Source organism: Neodiprion lecontei, chromosome 4 (assembly GCF_021901455.1).
Source record: "Neodiprion lecontei isolate iyNeoLeco1 chromosome 4, iyNeoLeco1.1, whole genome shotgun sequence".
NCBI lineage: Eukaryota > Metazoa > Arthropoda > Insecta > Hymenoptera > Diprionidae > Neodiprion > Neodiprion lecontei.
In genome coordinates this window covers 33,722,767-33,741,074 of record NC_060263.1, presented here as the reverse complement: position 1 = coordinate 33,741,074, position 18,308 = coordinate 33,722,767, and the positions used below count along the sequence as shown (strand labels likewise).

At 40.8% G+C, this 18,308-nt stretch overlaps 2 protein-coding genes across 13 annotated transcripts in view; one reads left to right on the top strand and one right to left on the bottom strand.

Moving 5' to 3' along the window:
• Positions 1–18,308, bottom strand: part of LOC107225786 (cAMP-specific 3',5'-cyclic phosphodiesterase) — a 278,042-nt gene that overhangs the window by 137,204 nt on the left and 122,530 nt on the right. For 3 of the 10 annotated variants that reach the window (XM_046738545.1, XM_046738546.1, XM_046738547.1), the window contains exon 1: positions 11,641–11,880. The exons of 5 other annotated variants lie outside the window; for them this stretch is intronic. Coding sequence is in view for 1 of the 5 variants with exons in the window: in XM_046738555.1 (XP_046594511.1) it covers positions 17,205–17,293 (89 nt within the window). In the remaining 4 variants the exon portion in view is untranslated. Of the gene's footprint in view, positions 1–11,640; positions 11,891–17,204; positions 17,942–18,308 lie in introns of those variants that run through there. 2 more of the 10 variants (XM_046738555.1, XM_046738544.1) reach the window with 2 other exon arrangements.
• Positions 1–18,308, top strand: part of LOC107220240 (elastin) — a 98,629-nt gene that overhangs the window by 8,759 nt on the left and 71,562 nt on the right. Inside the window, exons 2-3 of one of the 3 annotated variants that reach the window (XR_006904114.1) lie at positions 12,682–12,821; positions 16,175–16,363. The gene's annotated coding sequence lies outside the window, so the exon portion shown is untranslated. Of the gene's footprint in view, positions 1–191; positions 969–12,681; positions 12,822–16,174; positions 16,364–18,308 lie in introns of those variants that run through there. The other 2 variants (XR_006904112.1, XM_046738565.1) reach the window with 2 other exon arrangements.

Below are 18,308 nucleotides of genomic sequence, written 5' to 3'. Positions count from 1 at the left end.
ATTTCGTCGAACCTCGTAGATTTCAAGAGAAAATCCGATGGATAAAACAAGTTTCGAAATATTTCATCGTTTCCTTTACTTTGATCACCCTTTAATGTTTTCTTGAAAAGCAGCTTCCAATGGAATTTCATTTCTTTGTTTCTTCCATTTATTATACACAGCTTTTACAAGACTGTTTTCTCTAATTGCAGGCCGCAGGGGAGCGCAAAGTTGTATTCTCGACTTTGCTTATTCCGTACGAAATATAAGTCTACATATGTGTCTACTGTATAAAAGCTGGCAGATGTGAGGTACCGATCCAGAAGCTAGTTTCATGACCGCAACGAAGTCACTGAGAACAACCTAATTGCGAAACTTGAGTGTTCAAAGCAAATTCAAAACTTGATTAGATTCTGCCGAGCGCAGGTATGGTGACTGAAGACAAACAGAAATGCGGCATCGCGGATACTTCGAATATGTATTCCAGCTGTACATGAAAGCTTGGCGATGATAAGTGACCAGGACTTGTACACATGGGAATCACGCATATATATACGAATAATTTTTGAAAGAGTTAGAAGAAAAATAAACTTTCATTAACACCGGAATAAGGGGATTACTGATTTAATCACTGCCACCCATTTAGTCGGGTCGTTTATAATTTCTGTTGGAAGTTATGAACTTCTGGCAGTAGCTTGAAAACGTTGAATTCATCATCTCCTTCGGAGGTCTTGAACCTGACACGAGGTAAACTTTTAGATAGAGACGCCTTCGGGGAATAATTGGATATCATAAAACTGAGAGACGACGGCAGCGTTGCATCTTTTTGATCAGTCAATGTTGTACACAGGCAAACGAGATGCTTTTAACCTCCCGGAAACTTTCGACGGAAAACTTGAAGAAAATTGAAGCTTTTCTAAAATTTCAGGATATTCCAAAGGACGGAAAATCATTTTCAACGGTAATTTAAGCTGCTATTCTCACGCTCGTCCCAAAATACAAAGTTCTAGTTTGAATAATTGTATTTTTTTTTTCAATCGGCTGAAAAAACTCTTATCTACCGATTAGTATAAAACTGTTAAAAATACGTCAAATCTTTTATCAATAAAGAACAAAACAACTTGTTGAAATGCTGGACGAGATTCATCTGTTCGCCATAAGTTTCAGCTGCTACGAGTACATAGCCATCTGAAAAAAGTCAAACAGTACAGTAATTGAACGGTTACGACAACAAGTTGTCAAAACACATCTTCACCTTCCACGCTGAAGCCGACGATGAACGGGTCAAAGGAAAGAACGTGAAACGATCTCAACCAACGTGCTTGAATGAAATCCAAAGACGCCTTAAAATCCGAGAGTCACGTCGAATAAGAAAGTTTAATTAGATAAATACACCTAATGGAATTTGATAAGCATACCTGCGCAACCACCTGAAAATGAAATGAATCACGTGGCGAGAAAATTGGTTCGTGCAATAGACGTAAAGTTTTGGCTGGTTCGGTATCCTTTACTGAAATATTTCCAACGAATGGAGAAACGGAGAAAAGGGTAAACGATTGTGCGTTTGTAAGACGAGATATTAATGCCGTATTTTTCTTCCAATACCTGACAAAGTCATCGGCGGACTTCCAGGCTACGCGATAGGTAGAAATTATCGAGCAGCAGCCCCTCGATCGATGCATATTGAGCTATGATATAATTGCGTATAACACCGCAGCCGTGCAGCTATTTATAACGTTGAGGTAAGATAATAATGTCGTCAGGTTTTATTGATAATTGGAGCGTGAGTAAAGCCAGCTGCGTTGTATAGAAATATCGGAGGCGAAGAAGCCGGGAAGCAAATACGACGGAGTAATTTTAATCATCGATTAAATTGCACAGCAGCGACTACGCCTTCATCTCGCCTCAAACCGCATTTGAATAATCAACGTATTCGATAACCCGTCGATCGATATCCCTGTAAGCAGGATCCCTTGTTAACTCTGTCAGCTTTCGTTTGTGAAAAGAAAAATTGATCCCGTACTCGACTAGCGGCATCGAGCTCCGGGATCACCGATTCCGCTATCGGAATTGCTAATCGCGTCACTCGCAGTTGCAGGAACTCGGTAAGCTGAAACCAAAATCTCGAAGAGACACGTAACACCCAAGGCTGTTTTCCCTTTGCTGTCTACATTAGTCGTTCACCTGTCACGGTTTTTTGCTCCGTCGAAGCCAATTTGCAACTAATCCAAACAATCCGTAAGCTCGAATAACAGCTTTCTCACTGCAGGAGACGGATAGACCAACGGTTCAATGATCGTGTACTTATTACACGACAAATATGAGAACTGGCAAGTCACAAGACGGATCTATGACTTTGCTTTTATTTCCTCCCTTTTCGTATCTGTTTTTTTTTTTCCCCTCCTCTTCTTTCTGTTCTTTCCCTCGGCCATTGAGATTGACGTTCGTGTAGTTGGGAAGCCAGTTTAATATCATATTATCAGGAATTTTCCACAACAGTGGATGGATTCTCCAGGACGTCCGATGGTCGGGAGAATACGTCGCTGCGTGGTTAGCCCGCGGGCTACAGTAATCTATGTATCAAAATACACGAAACGGCAGGACTTGGCATGCGCGAAAAATAAATTAAATACTGTATGTATGGAGAGAAAAAGCAGAAGAATGGATTCAGCCAGTCCTCAAATACAGAGTGTTCGTCATTTACTCGTGTTCAATTTATTGTATTTATTCATTATTTTCACTGTCAAAATTGAGAACTTTAGCCGCTCGAGCAATACCGTTGAAGTTGAACTCGGACTCCTCTGTAAGCGCGGAATGATATTCAAAAACGTGTGTCTAGTCGATGATTGTAAATGACAAGCGAGCTTCGCAACAAGCGTCTGAAGGCCAACGTTGACTGTTTTTAATTCGAAGATGGAAAATACACTTGAATTGCCGTATTTTATCATTCGACTAGTTTTTCCCATATTTGTATTTTCGCAAGCCAGAGTCGAAGGGTGCATTGTTTTGTGGTTGGAATGAATCTAATCGTTCTGCGGCACACAGCTGGAATTTCTGAATCTAATCGTAATGGGTTCACAAGAACGCTTTGTAGAAATCGGATTTTTAGTATGAGAAATTTAAATTCCACGAGAACGACGTGATTTCGTGGAAATAGCGCATCGCAACACTGCATTCGAACACGAAAATAGAACGCAGTATCTATTCTATGTATTGACCGGCAACTATAACGTTGTTTGAAAATGAGCTCGAATCATGCGATGGAAATTGAGAACACCATCGGGGGTTAAATATTGAACGGAACTTAGTGTTCCATTTTGCGATGAACAAGGTTTCGACTTCGCGGAAATTCCTATATGAAGGAACACGCGAATAGATCCTTATCTCGTAGAGGATCCATATTTGGTATTAATCAAACGTGAGAACGAAAAACCTGACGACAATATTGAAAGCCCGCAGTTGCTTGAGCTTCGTAAGTTCAGGATTTGAATAAAATGTATGCGGTAAAACTATCGATACACAAAAACGTTTCTAATTGATCGGTAATGATCCTTACTGCTTAACTGTATACCAATTATTGTATCGTTCGGCGAATGAACGTGTTTAATTTTACAATGCATCCGTTTGAAACAACCAACGCAAAATTGTTTGTCAACTATTCGTACTCCTACGTGCATCATTAGCATTATAACAGAGTTGATCCGTGGGTTTAATTCAATCAGACACACGCTGTAGGTTAGCTTTTCTATAACCCAACTTCTCCGTAGAAATAATTAATCACTGAATGGATTAAGAATCGACTGACACGCGTCTGTTAACGTGGTTATTGCCGATCCAAGCTTACGGCAATACGATTCGGGAGTAGCTAATTTCGTTTCACCTTTTTATTTTCATCGCCAAATTTAATTTTTTTCCATCGATAGCCGAGATCAAAGGTGCTCGTTGGGAGATAAATTAGCGACCTCGGATATTCAATATTCATAAATAAAATTAACTTTTCGAACAGACGACTTGACGACTTGCGGCCCTTAAATATTAAGCCAGGAATATTTTCATCGAAAGGTTCTTCATCTATTTTCATTACATCTCTGCAGCTCTCGTACTACGATCATTATCAACTGTTTTGCGAAAATTCAAAAAGACCGTACGGATTCTACTTTTCAGATTTTTCAAGAGGCTGCACCTTCAAGAAAATCAGTCCCTATCCGCAATTCGTCACGATTGTTACATCGTTTCGATCTTATACGAATCTGACTCACGACTACGCGTTCAGTCCCTGTCGTGTAGCTCGCTGATCGACGTTGGACGGGTGATCCTTCAGAAACCGAGGAACCCACTGCATGTTTAACCGTTTACTTAGGGACCGGAATCTTGTCAGTCGGAAGGGATCAAGGAATTCTACGCCTCTCAGATGCTCCACACTCAACAAGTACTCCAGAGTACATAACTGGATAAAAGGTGTCGCAGCGAAATTTTTTCTTCCAATCCCCCCTATTCCTCTTACAATCCCTACGTAATACACGCGTCTAAAACGAGATATGCATATAAAATTGCAGGTTTGATCTTCTAACGGTGTTGAAGCATACGAGTATGTAAAAATTTGTTACGAGTCGCTATTCGTCGGTACGGGTAAGACTTCAACTGCGCACATCAACGAATTTTCACGTTATATAAATACGAGTGTTAACGAGGATATTTTTAGGTGCGGCAAAGTAACATTTACACGATTGAAAAAATTTTTCATACAAACGCTAAGCGACTCGCTCGTTGGAGCTGTGTTAATTTTTCCTTCAAAATTTGCCCTTGATATCTGATCGAATAACTCATTTGTTGCTACCGTAACTTTTGCGTCAATTGAAAAAGTAATTGACCGTGAAAAATCGAACATTCGTCCGTCGTATACTTTGCGAATCCGAAGTGGAGTATGTATACATATGCATACGTACTAATACGTATATGTATACTTGTATGGGAAAAGCAAGACAGGCAGATCACCCGACTTGTTACACGTAGGCTGTGAAATACGTGGCGAAAAATATTCACGTCGCGTACAATGCGCGCGCTGCTTTGCTGCTTGAAGGTTCATCACCCCGAAATCGTGAATGCATCGCGCGTATTTGAATCAAGAGACGGAAATTATTCTCATTGTTCGACACGTATATCTGCACGTACAGAGGTAACGCGTTGTTCAATTTTCACCATTTCACTGTCTTTGCAGGATAAAATAAAGGACGGAAACCCCGTTCTAATTGCGTCAACGGTTCCGTGGTGGGACAAAACGAAACGAGAGTGCAAAAGTAACGAGTGAAAAAGCGAGAGGGCAAAAAAAAAAAAAAAAAAATAATTAAAATCTGAAATATATCGGCCCGACAGCTCTGATGTTCAAAGAAAAAGTTGAATGAAAAATTTACATCAATTACGGTACCTCTCGAGATTACAGCTTACAATTAGTTTGGCTTAGACTTTGTTAATTCTATTGCGTACAAGTTCAAAATGAAATCGTGATCGAGGCGCTGGAAGGGAAAAAATTCATACAGCGTCGTAGGCGAATTTGAACGAAATTATCCAACCGTTGTCGTCTAATTCTCGCTTTGATTATACAGATATTACTGCACCCTGGCTTCTGTTTCAATTACAATCACAGCTGTGTTACGTGCGCTCAATCTACTGCGAAGTTACAATTTACCAACGTGTATTGGTCCCCGTTGCTCGCCTTCCCATCGACGCAATTTCCAGAACTTCAAGGCACTGATGATTCTCACAGAAATTACGGAAATTGTCCTCAGAAATACGTGATCAGTACTCGACGGCAGAGTTCACATTTTGATCAGTGCTAGCGGAGAATGAATAATTAAATCATCGGAAACTGAGAGCCGTTCTTGTATAAAGGTTATAAATCATCTACTCGGCGACACCGTTAATTATCTGCACTCAAGAATATAATAAGTTTTACAGAGTATTATAAACTCGTTAAGTAACGGGATTGAATTTTACAAAGCAAATCCGGTGCTTTAAAGTTTAACAGGCCAAACCAGCTTAGGTTGAACATTTTTTTTTTTTCCAAGATAACGATCTTTATATAGAAAAGCACGTTGGTAGGAACGATAAAATTCTTAGGGGAAAAGCATTGTAATCGTGAACTGTACAATTACGTGGGTCAGGTGGTGGAATATTTCAGGAAAAAAGGGTGTTATTAAATATTAGCACGTTAATTGAAAGTTCTACTCGTCGTCGGATGAGAGAACACGAAAAGCATAAAATTAGAATACTGAAAAAATGAAAGGTTATTCATTATTTCGTATTATTGTAAGGTCGACCGTTGTAAATATACGTATATTATACGATTTCGGGAGTCATTTTGCAAGTGAAATTGCCTTCTGGCTTAATAGAGTCCGAAAATTTTCTCAGCAAATAATTACTCCCGATGTATAAGTGACAAATGAAATTACATTACGCCGTCTTTCATCTTATTTCATACCTCGTGCCAAACACATCGCGTGTTCTCGTGTCTGCCAAACCGATATTTCGAGACTCGTCAGTTATGTAAGGAGCTGAGAAGATCTGCAGATGAATCGTCTTCTTATTCTGTTTTCTTTTCTCGAAACACACAGCGTCTATTCCGATTCTTATCTCAACCGATACGCACGTAGAACGTAAAATTTACTCCGCGTAATATCTCGTTGCTCTCGGAAGGTCGTTATCAGGTGGACTTGTACTCTGCTTTACTTTTCTAAGGTACCGAGCTACTCCGTGTAAAAGATAATTAATATCAGTTTAAAAAACGCAACACCCAGCTGGGATCATGATTAAGACGTAAGTAAGAGTCTTTCACGGTGATGGAACGCCCACTTCAGAAGGCTCGAAATTAGGGAGAGTTGAGTTTATCTCTTGCCAAGACCGGAGACAAGAGCATTTGGTTGCCTTGGGCATAAAGTGCGAGTTTGAGAAGAAGTCGATATTTTTTTTTTTTTGTTTTTTTGCAAAGGGGTGACTACCGTCCTCTTTTCCGCTTACTTTCTTCTTCGTTGCCAAAATAAATCCGTATCAAAGAGTAGCGATTCGAACCGTGGGTACATACGCGTACGAGTACGTATTGTACGAGGACGGACAGGAACGGGGTGCTGAAAAATTTATAAACGCATGAATTATTGAGTGGGTGTATTATAAAATGCCTGTCCACATGCACGCACGCGTATGGGACACAAACAACCCGTACGCGGTATATACGTAGTGAGTGTGTAGGTATCGTTCGATGTCAGCTTCCAGTTCTACTCGCCTCTGTTTATACATATGTGATATGTATGAAATAAAACACTCACGAGTGATAGGAGAGCTGAACCGGCGGCGGATGACCTGCTTTTCTCAGATCTAATATGTAATTAATACTCGAGGAACGAGAGAGAAGAATCCCAGGCAAAACGATGCGCTGAACCGACGGACAGATTATAATCGGCAAAAAAGCTCCTACTTTGATACTGACGGGGGTGATCCTTGAAACAATGCCCTCTCAATACCCGTGACGTAATATTTCGAAGATGTTATTCCCATTGATCAATCAATCCCCAGAAAATATATACGAACCTGTCCCAAAATGATTCATTCATTTATTCACCGGCTCAACGGCTGCGAAATATTGGAGAAAATGTTTTTCCGGTAGCGTTATAACGGAGATTGTGGGTGGTGGACATGAATAAGAATAAGTATACCCTTCGCAGCGTAGCTGAAACGCGATCCGCGTGGTTAGATAAATGTTAACTTCTTTATTCAAAGTATCCTACGGCACCTTCTTTTACATTAGGTATAATCATGATTAAATGTGTATTATCTTAACTGAACAACAAGGTAGGCTCAACGATTCGAAAACGAATTACCGTAACTCTGGTGAAACTCTTACGTTACTTTCGCGGATTCGATATCGAGATTGCGAAATGCCGACTATGACGGAAGCCGTGTTCGATACCGGATCGTCCGGTCGATTGGGGAAGGAACGAATTGGACAAATCGATAACGCAGGTTTCGCTGCGGAATGTGGCGTTCGTTCCGCAACGTTCATCCGCGGATGTTGTACAAAAGAACATCTGTTCGTGTATCGTTTTGTCGACTTTTTACCCGAGTGGTTATGTGGAGCATTTGACAGGTGGCACTTACTACCTAAGTGAGATATACGTATATTTTTCCCCATCTCGTACGACCTCACTTTGGCAAACATGAACGATACTTCAGCAAATGAAAACCTTTTCAGTAACCAGGCTCAGCGGCGACTTTAACTCGCCTAATATGTAACTGCGTATGAAAAGAAACGATAATCATGTGCACCTAAATATCCTCCAGGATTTTCCGTCTCACAATTTCAGCAGTAACTTCGATCGATCGCCCGCTTGTAATTCAATGCCATTTGTATGCGTGTCGTTATCTACAGCCGGGTCATAAACAGCCTGTCAAAATAGGCACTAAAGAGTAATCAACTTCTCAGCCTGGCATGGAAGCGAAATCATTCGCACGGAAGTATTCAATGTTCGCGATAAAATGAGTACGCGGTTAAAATACCAGTGAGAAAATCTTTCAGAAAATATGTATCTGACAATTTTCTGGAAACATGACATGACTCACGCATCGTTTAACTTTCCTGCGCCAACGCATAGCCGGATTCGATCAAATTAACACAGCTCGGCAGTTTTATCGCCGTGTTTTCGAGCGAATGTAAGAATCAAGGCAATATTCGAGGGCATATTCTAAGCATGAGACACAAGGTACACGCCTCCTCGACTACCGCGTAAAAGAAATAAAACTCTCGCTGTTATAATTGGACAACGAAATTGTCAAGAAGAGAAAATTGTCGAGCATGGAAAACTGCTTTGCCTTGAATTCAAGCAAACTCGCATCAAGCTCGTTGGATCATAGGGAGGTTACAGAAGCTAATGCAAAAGCTACTGTGTTCCGAGGAGAAACCATCCCTGCTCCGTAATGGGCAATAAATTTCATACCTAGCGTATGAAAGATGAATCAAAGAGTTACCACTTCCCTATCATTTCATTATTCAATATTACGGCAGCACGAGTAATTCGTTGATAGCTACGCGGAAAGAAGAACGGTAGGTGATGCAAAAGTAACGACGATAATTTTTGATCCGGAATGACGATGAATCGGAAGGTGAAAATTATTCCCACCGAACCATTCAAACCCGCTATCAATTAACTGAACATTTTCCGTTCACCGTATACGTATATATTATGGTGGTTAAAAAAAATCACGATTTTTTGTTTAAAGTCACACCTTCGATAGTTGTAGAAAGAAGAAATAAGATGCCTGTTAAAATTTGAGCCTCTAATATTAATATTTAGTTGTTCCTGAACGCCATTTTTCATTTTCCATTTGATTAACACGCGAAAATAATTTTACTCTTATTCAGAATTTTGTAGCTCAGTAAGCAAGCAATGTACATAAATGTCCGTTGCAAGTTTTTGTATGGAATTGAATGCTCTACAAAAAAAAGGTCTGAAGGTGAATTTATTTTCGCGTGCTAATCGAGTGGAAAATTAAAAATGGCGTTCAGGAATCACTAAATATTAATATTAAGGACTGAAATTTTAACCGGCATTTTATTTCCTCTTCCTACAACTATTAAAAATGTGGCACTGAAAAAAAAGTTAATTTTTTTAACCACCCTGATGTATATATACGTATATATTCATTGGCGAAGAAATGAAGACGTAATATTATATCTGATACTTGTCATTGAACTTTGGCTATTTTCTTACCGATAAAGTTTTGCACTAATTGTAAGAATGAAACGATTACGACGGTCGTTCGCCTGCATATTAAAAGAACGAATGAGGCGGGTTGCGTGCCACGTTGGTAAACATCCACATATTTGGACAAATTTGCATGTAGGTTATACATACGTTATATACCCGTGCTCAGAGAGGTGAAAACTACCATTGGATTCCATTGAGGGTACGGGATTGTTTACGCCACATTCCCGGTGTGAATTTACCGACAGTGAAATAGTAAAGAGCGGAGGTGCGAAAAACCCAGTAGTGGATGAAAACTTCACGCAGTCAGATCATGTTTGGAGAACGACGCAAAATTTTGAATAAAATGACGTTTCAAGCATGTATAAAGGTAATTCTGATGAAAAAATGTACATCTGGAATCTGCCTGCAGAGAAAGTATATTTGAACGGAACAAGAGTCACTTTAGATATAACGTAAAACAATTTTCAAGAGCCTGCGGGATCTGGAGATATCAATTAAATGTAAGTTTTAATTGTTATAAACCAAGGGATTTCAAATTATCTTGCTTTAATGGAAAAGTCGTATCAGTTTTCCCTGTTCTCGTTACGTGCTTATTTGAATTGAAGAACGATTGTTTTTTTTTTTTTGAAACGATTTCCGGACACAGTGTAAAGTTAAACAAAACAGTCAAGTATTTATTGATTTTTATTTCGTCGCGTGTCGCGTTCCTCACTCGTTATAATTACCGAGTAAACCATCGTTTCGCACAGCCCGTATAATTCCTGAGTTATTTTTGTTTGCGAGAATTTGTTTTTACTACGGTATAAACAAAACCGTGTAACAAATCACTTCAAATATTATGGAGTATCACTCAGTACGGCAATATTTGCTATATAAAGTAACGCGTATGTTTGTCTTTACCAAAAACATACCGAGTTCATTCTGTTATAGATTGTAATTAAGCACGTATAAACATGTATACCGTTTGTAAGTCGATCGTAGCCACAATGGAGAGAAGCTTGTAAGTAAGCAGAGCTACAAGTGAAAAGCTATGATTTTCACCAGGTCAAAAATAGAATTTAAAACAAGATTCGGAAGAATTTCGTCGACTACGTACAGGATTACGTTCGCAGCTGTGACTTCTCTTAAAATATCGGATGTATTGTAGAATTATGATAAACCACCTCTAGGCAGTTTCCGTATTATTTGATCAAGGGCGTTGGGCTTGAGCTTCAACCGTCGATTCATGTAACGACCTGCGATTCAGCGAGGAGGAACAATCGCGAGAAACGTAAAAATTCTGGTGGGAAGAAAAAAATGTTCGAAGGTAATCGCGGTGTTTTGTAATATCTGAAGCGTCTAAATTTAGAAGCATGATCGCAGCGCGACTTCGTCGTCGGAAATAATTTCAATTGAGGTCTGACAATCGAAGAGGACATGTATAACCTTTTTGAAAATCGCCAATTAAAAACGTCTGGTCGTAGTATGGTGATACAAAACAGCGGTGTTCGGGCAACGAGTGTTTCTCCGTTACATAATATTTGCCGAGACGTAACTGTCAAAGGCCTATATATATACCGAGCTGATAACCAGCGATGCGATACGCAGATTTCTAGCGGATATTCGACCTTTTCTTGCCCGACACGAAAAAGCCACTCTCGATTATTTGGGTAATAAATTTATTCGCGATCCCACGTGGTTTCGATTCCTACACGACCTCTCGCAATAAGCGAGTTGTGTTTGACACAAATCGATCGGTGGTTTCCGACGCACGAAATTCCGCTGCCTTTGTCAAATCATTTTTATTAGGTTTTTACTGAATTCGCAAATGACTCCGGACACTCGTTCTGCGTGTAGCAAAGAATAAAAAAAAAAAAACGAAATAAAAGAACAAACCACACGTCGTAAAAATTACGCGAATTCTCACCTCTCTCGTACTAGATGGGCTCGCAAATCACTCTTCCGTTAAATTAGATCCATGCAGGATGCTGCGGCTTTTCATCCGTGTTATTCACTTCAATATCACTACGTGCACGTTATATCCATCCGCGTTGGCTCGATCGCGATCCTCAAAAATTTTGCAAAGCTCTTTTTCCAATCTGGCAACCCGTTCGCGTTTTTTCGAGGGTGTACAATTGCCGCCACAGAGGGGCAAAAAGGGCGCCCGAACCGCGCGACGCGTTCTCATGAACTGAGCGTTTCACGGCACTGCTGGGGGGCCGGGGCGGATCGACGTGTTCGCACACCGTCGCAGATCGGCTTCCCGCATACAGGCTGCCGTGTGGGTGAAGAGCCGGGCTTTGCTGCTGCTGCTGCTGCTGCTGCCGCCGCTGCCGATGACGATGATGATGATGATGCTGCTGGTGCAGGCCGCGAGCCTGAGCCTCGACGATTCCGAACGTGATCCTGCGGATCCTGCGCGAGATCCTGACCTGCCCTCGCCGAGGAATGCTGCTTCCAGTTTTACCCGCCGCGGACAGGCGTTTATTTTTCCGCCCTAGAACCCGACGAGAGTCTTTCTCTCTCTCTCTCTCTCTTTCTTTCTCGTTTTCCTTTCTTCCCCATTTTCTCGGTGGAAAGATCGCGCAAGATTGAGATTTGATAAAGTAGATCCCCGGGCTCTGACCTCGTTCTAACTAGTTCATTTGTGCAGGCCTAGGTGATGCGGTAATGTTTCACCGGAATCGGGAAACTTTTGAGTGCAATTTTTTAGTTTTTTTTTTGTTTTTTTTTTTACAAGGAATTTTTTATTCTAATACTTATCTTAAAACCTGTCAGGATTGTCGGAAATGATGTTACGAATAGAAAGGAAAGAAAGAAATAAAAAGTCTTTCACATTCCTACCTTGCACTAATTTCAGACTTTTGATCGCGCTGTCGAAGGCCGATCGAAGGTCCGGATGTAATATGATTGGGTTATGTTTGAAAGTTGCGTTTCCGAATGATCAATGATTCAATTTGAGTTGTAGAATAATACGGACGGGGAGGATAATTTAATAAATTCTCGGACGGTATAGCCAGACGTATATGAGAGCCAAGATAACCGGGATTCTCCTTGCAGCCACTCGACGCTGTGTATAATTCTGGGTCACGTTGCCAACGCAGCTACGTAGGTACTGTTTTCGTTCCTCGCATGCTTTTATTGTCATTCGATAGTTCGATATGGGCTCAAGTGAAGGCAATCGTGTTTGCTGCGAACTGAAAACTTGAAGAATTTTACCGCTGCATGGCCAAAAGTATGCACCGGTGTTATTTTTTGTATAAAAAAAAGGGTTCGATCTGCAGCTTGCCGATTAAAACTCGAGATATTAGAACATCGCGCGGTGGGTTCGCTTTGCCGAATATTTGATTACGCGCAAACAGCAACGAGTATAAATTAACAAGTGTGCACTCTACTTGATTGAAAATGATGAGAACAATGAGAGAAGCATCCTAAACTGAGGGGAGGGAAAATTGATGAAAAATACATCGCCGAGAATACCAGCTGTGCGTATCTAATCTCTCCGTACGGTGTATGCACATCCAGTGTATATTTACCGGAACGAGTTATACGCTGATATCCAGTGGCGCACTGGTGAGTGTGTTTGTGTGACCGTTGTTGTGACATTTTTGCGAGCATTACAAGACGGATTAACGAAAACTCGCGGCCGATAATGCTTTGCGAAAAATCGATATGTCTTCGCGATAGGGGAGGGTGTCGAACCTTTGATCCGATTGCGCCCACATCCCTTAACCCTAGGATACAGGCCGTATTATGTGTGTATAAAGTATTTCAATATGTGTGGGACTTGAACATCTGTCGTTTGCTTGTCATGCACGGAAAAATTGTATGAAACATGCCGTTGTATGAAGTTGCGCTGTTTGGTCTCGGAAAGTGCCTGGACAAATTGAAAAAAATTCACATACATCCAATGATCTATGACATAAAAGATTTTTTTCGGACTTGGATTGTTAAACTTTGAAAATATGTCACGCAGGTTGTATTTTCGGAACAGTTGAGATATTCTGCATCGTTGGAGGAGCTTTTGCTTTTAAAAGAATCGAGAATAAGAGAAGTCAAGCGCGTTACATAAGCGAATAATTCAATTTATCAGTCCATCGCGCAACAGGGAATCGATGAAATGCATCTGCCAATCTCTGAAAGTGCAATATCGCGATACCGGAGCGAATCGTCTTAGGAACGGTCGTTCATTCGCTTTAATTACCTGCTTTTTTACCTCGCCTTCAAAACTGCAGCGCAAATATTCCCGCAGTTGCTGTACGTATTTATCTTTTAACGCAGTCATCAGGCATGTTCTCAAAGAACAGAGCGAACCGCTTACGACATGACAGTACCATGCATGCCTCGAAGCGCCCGCCTGTAAGGATGAGCCTGCAGGGTTTTGCGAGTCGAGTGAACTCTTGCACTTTGCTAGAATCTTGGGAAGATTCTTACAGTGACGTACGTCTGAACTGCCGCGTGCAAGGCGAGTTCGGTTGCCTACACTTTGAACCGTAGATACGCAGTTTCGTCTTGACATCGTCGTAGGTCGTAAATAATTCATCAACGGCCGCCTATGTTTAGAAGAGTAATTTGTAACTCTGGCGTCTACGCATAAAGTGATTAATCGGTCGGAGGGTACCTAATTTGATTTCTTTTGAATTCGAGGAAAACAAAAATAAACTCAACGGAGAGAAAAAATAGAGGAAAATTTTCCAGATCGCAGAATTCGTCAGAGATTTTTCTGGCCTTGATGGAACCAGCTGGAACCATTTATAACCCCCTCACAATGGAGGGCTTACTGCGCAATCGACGGGATCTGGTCTCGGATGTGTTGCGAAAAAAGCTTCGTACGCGTATGGCTTATGCGAGGAGTTGTATGCACGTATATCAGTCCTCGTCACTTGGTGTTTTTTCATTTTTTTCATTTCTTTCAATTCATCTTATTTTCACGAAACTTTTCGTTCCGCTTCCTAAACCGTACGGAACTTTTGCAAAGGATGAAAAGGAGACCCGCGAGCAAAAGCATCCGTCTCCAATCTTTTCCGAGACTTTCTTTTTCTTTCAGTTTCAAACTTTATCTTTACACAGCAAAAATAAGTAGACGGAATAAGCAATGGATCCCTGGCCCCACCGCGGGGTTAAAACTAGTTATAAGTAGACGCGCATTGATATTTTTACAGGGTCTTCGAATTCGTCGGTTGAACTTTGCTTGTAAAGATGGACTTACTCGTTCTCAATCCTTACGCCGTGTAAGGATACTGGTGTCGAACCGGGGTCGTTGGAGAGCCCACGGCAACAATCATTTCGTAGAAGCGGAGATATCGATCCGAACAAATTGAACGAATTCTGGGATAGTCTTGAACTGTGACGTTTCAAGGCAAATTAGTTATATTTAGCAAAATGAAATTGTAAATATGATGAAAAACAAAATTCAAAACATAATAAAATGTTGGAAAATGAATCATTCTCCTCAAAAAATCATAAATCTCACAATCTTTCAATCTTTCTGCTACATCACATATCATTAATCGCGATCGCTTGTCAGTTTCGGCACTCTATTATTTTCGCATAAAAAAATGTCGCTACTGCACACGTGGATTCGCGTTTATTGCCACCGTCTCTAATAGCGCAGAGCAGATTCGTATGCGCATGAATATTTGGCTACCGGCCAACCGCAGTGTTTGATATCGCAAAAAAAAAGCAGTTCGTGACTGATCATAATATTTTGACACAGATATCAGCAGAATAAAAACGTTGGGAAATTCGCGAAACTTTTCCAAAGCAAGCTGATCGCTTGTGTAAATCCGAGTCTGATCAAGCGAGCTAATTAGAATACGGCAAGGAATCTCACATTTTTAATCAGATTCAAAGCATGAAGTGAACGGCTAAAATTTACCAAGGTTGCAAGTGTAGATATAACTTCGTTAACAGTGGATCAGCGAGTTTTTATTTTTTGGGTTAAATAGATTTCCGTGGAATTGAGTCATGTAATTAATCGATACGGTTCACACAAAATTTTCACTCAAATTTTCACCGGAACTAGAAGCAGCCTGCGCATATAGACGGTAATGCGAATGTATCGCGTTACCGCGTTATTGCTTAAATATAACTCTGCGGGTAAAGTTTTGTTGGCAGCGGGATACCTCGTTCTTTGGTAAGATGGCAGCATGGTCGCTGATAATTTCTCGTTTTGTGGGGGGGGGGGGGGGGGGACTCTAATAATTTCTACCCAATATCTACGGAATATAGTGGATAAAGTAGAATCCGCGGTGTAGAGTAAAAAATATCTTAGAGCACGACATTATACTCGACCGTGTGCAGAGATAATTGCAGGGATTTAATTGGTCATATTCGGAGAATAGCGGCTCGCGTAAGTCCGTAATAAAGAAGTTAATCTGTTTACTCATAAAAATCTAGATACGCGTCGTAAAAATGATGTGTGTATTTTCTACTAACACATTACGGCTCTTTATTTCCAGGCGTAAATCACCCTTCTACATCATCCAGACAAAGTGAGTCTTTGGAGAGCTGATGTTCACATAGAAAACATCAGTAGGACATGGAAGAAAATTGTCTTAAGATTTTGAAATTACATGCTGTAATTAAAATACTCACCACGTGAAAAAAGAACACGAAAAAATGGTGGAGAACTTACGTGCCACCGACCAGAATTCTTCGAAGGAACCCGAAATTGCGCATAGGTGAAAAAAACTTACCTGAAACAGAAGGAGGGAAAAAATAGAATTAGGAATTGGAAAAGTTTTAATCTTTGATTCATATATTCAGAGGTTAATATAAGCGGCGTTGGAGTAATTAATTATTATTATCATTGAAGGTCTCTTAATCGCTACGATAAGTTACTTCGAGTAAATTGAAATATCATCTCTCATAAAGAGAGATGGAAAAGGATAAACTTTTGAATGACTCGTGGAATCATTTATCGCTGCGATGTAGCTGCAAATAAGTGTCGCAGTGCATCTCAACTCATTGGCGGATTTGCTCTTCCTTATTCACAAGCATTCGTATCGCAGACTACGCTTTCAATTTCCGGACCTTCCGTAAAAATTAAAAAGTTTTGAAGATTTTTCACGGAGATGCAGAGACTCGTGAACAATTTTTCAATAAAATGCGACTGGAAGACGAGGTGCGACTGAGGTTGGAAGTAAAAGGGTTGATACGTGGGGCGCCCTTCACATGTTTGCAGAATGTATTGCAGATTTTTTTGTTCCTATTTATGTGTAAGCATATAAATCGGTATATTTCTGTATGTTTTACATCGAATGAATAACGTCACAGAAACACATAATACAGCACGCCTCCCAGGGTGAGGAGTTACCTTCATGTCGACGCGAGTCTTGGCTTTTGCGTACTGTGAAAACAAACTTGACCTGAAAAGCGAACGGTCCTTTCCAGTAAAAGCCGAATAACGCGGAAAAGACGATGCAGGAAAGTAAGGGAGATAGCGAGATAGGGAAGAAGAAAGATTATGAAAGAGAATTGTGGCATTACCGAATTTCGTGGCCGACGACGACGGTCCATCCCCTGCGTCGTCTCTTATCCTTACGTCGGGCCACCTCCGCCATGCTGAGTTTCTCCATTTTCAATTTTTTTACTCAGCGAACTCTGATTTTGTTCGCTCGGTGCGTTAATCCGCAGACTCTCGAAATATCACGGATTACGCGAAGCTTACATAAAAGTTGAAATCAGTCGCGATCGAGTATGCCTGCTATCGAATTTCCGGATAGTAAATCCGTATCGTGGTATCTTTTAATCCAGCACCAGTGGGATTGGGCAATTTCACTTGAAACTTTCAACTTGCAAGTTCTCATCGATTGACAAGTAAGCGTGATCGCTCGGCGGGTGAATCGTACCCACTTCCATGCATAAACTCGATTTATATTTTCACATTTCGGTACAAAACTTCACACACCAAAAACGTAACCAGATATTTGTCGACGGGTAATGAAATTCGTTGGGTAAATTCTCCACTGATTGCCAGTTCGCAAGGTCGTATATTAGTTTGGCTGATTAATTAATTGACGCGGCTTAAACAGAATGCGGAACACGCGGCGAACAAGCGCAAACTATCGCACGAATAAACTTGCGCCCAAAGTTGGTTGGCAAACAATCGCGTGGCGATACTGCTTCGATATTACCTTGTAAAAGAACCATCGGCGGTCGATAGTTTATTGCATAAATAAAGGAATTAATCGATGTTTAGAGAAGGCTCGTAGCAGATAGCCATCTGAGCATCACGACGCACCACTCAAGACTGAATGTCGTATTGTATTTATAGAATCTCTCAGATTATTTTCAACACCGTTGCTATTTTCGTTCCTACGACGTTTATTTGATTTTCTTTTGGTGCTCTCTCCTCGCGTACCAACCTCGGTACCTAATACCTTGGTTACTTTTATTCTCTCATTTTCTCCCTTCCTTCCTTCCTTCGCGGAAATCTTACTGCAGTCGTCGTTGCTGGACGTACGCGTACGCCAGAGATTTATCAAACGTCGACGATTTTTCCAACTAATTTTGCTCTTTCAATTTTCCCTCCTATCCCAGAGCTCGTCCCACCCCGCGTACTAAATCCGAGAGAGAGTTTCGTTCGCCGCC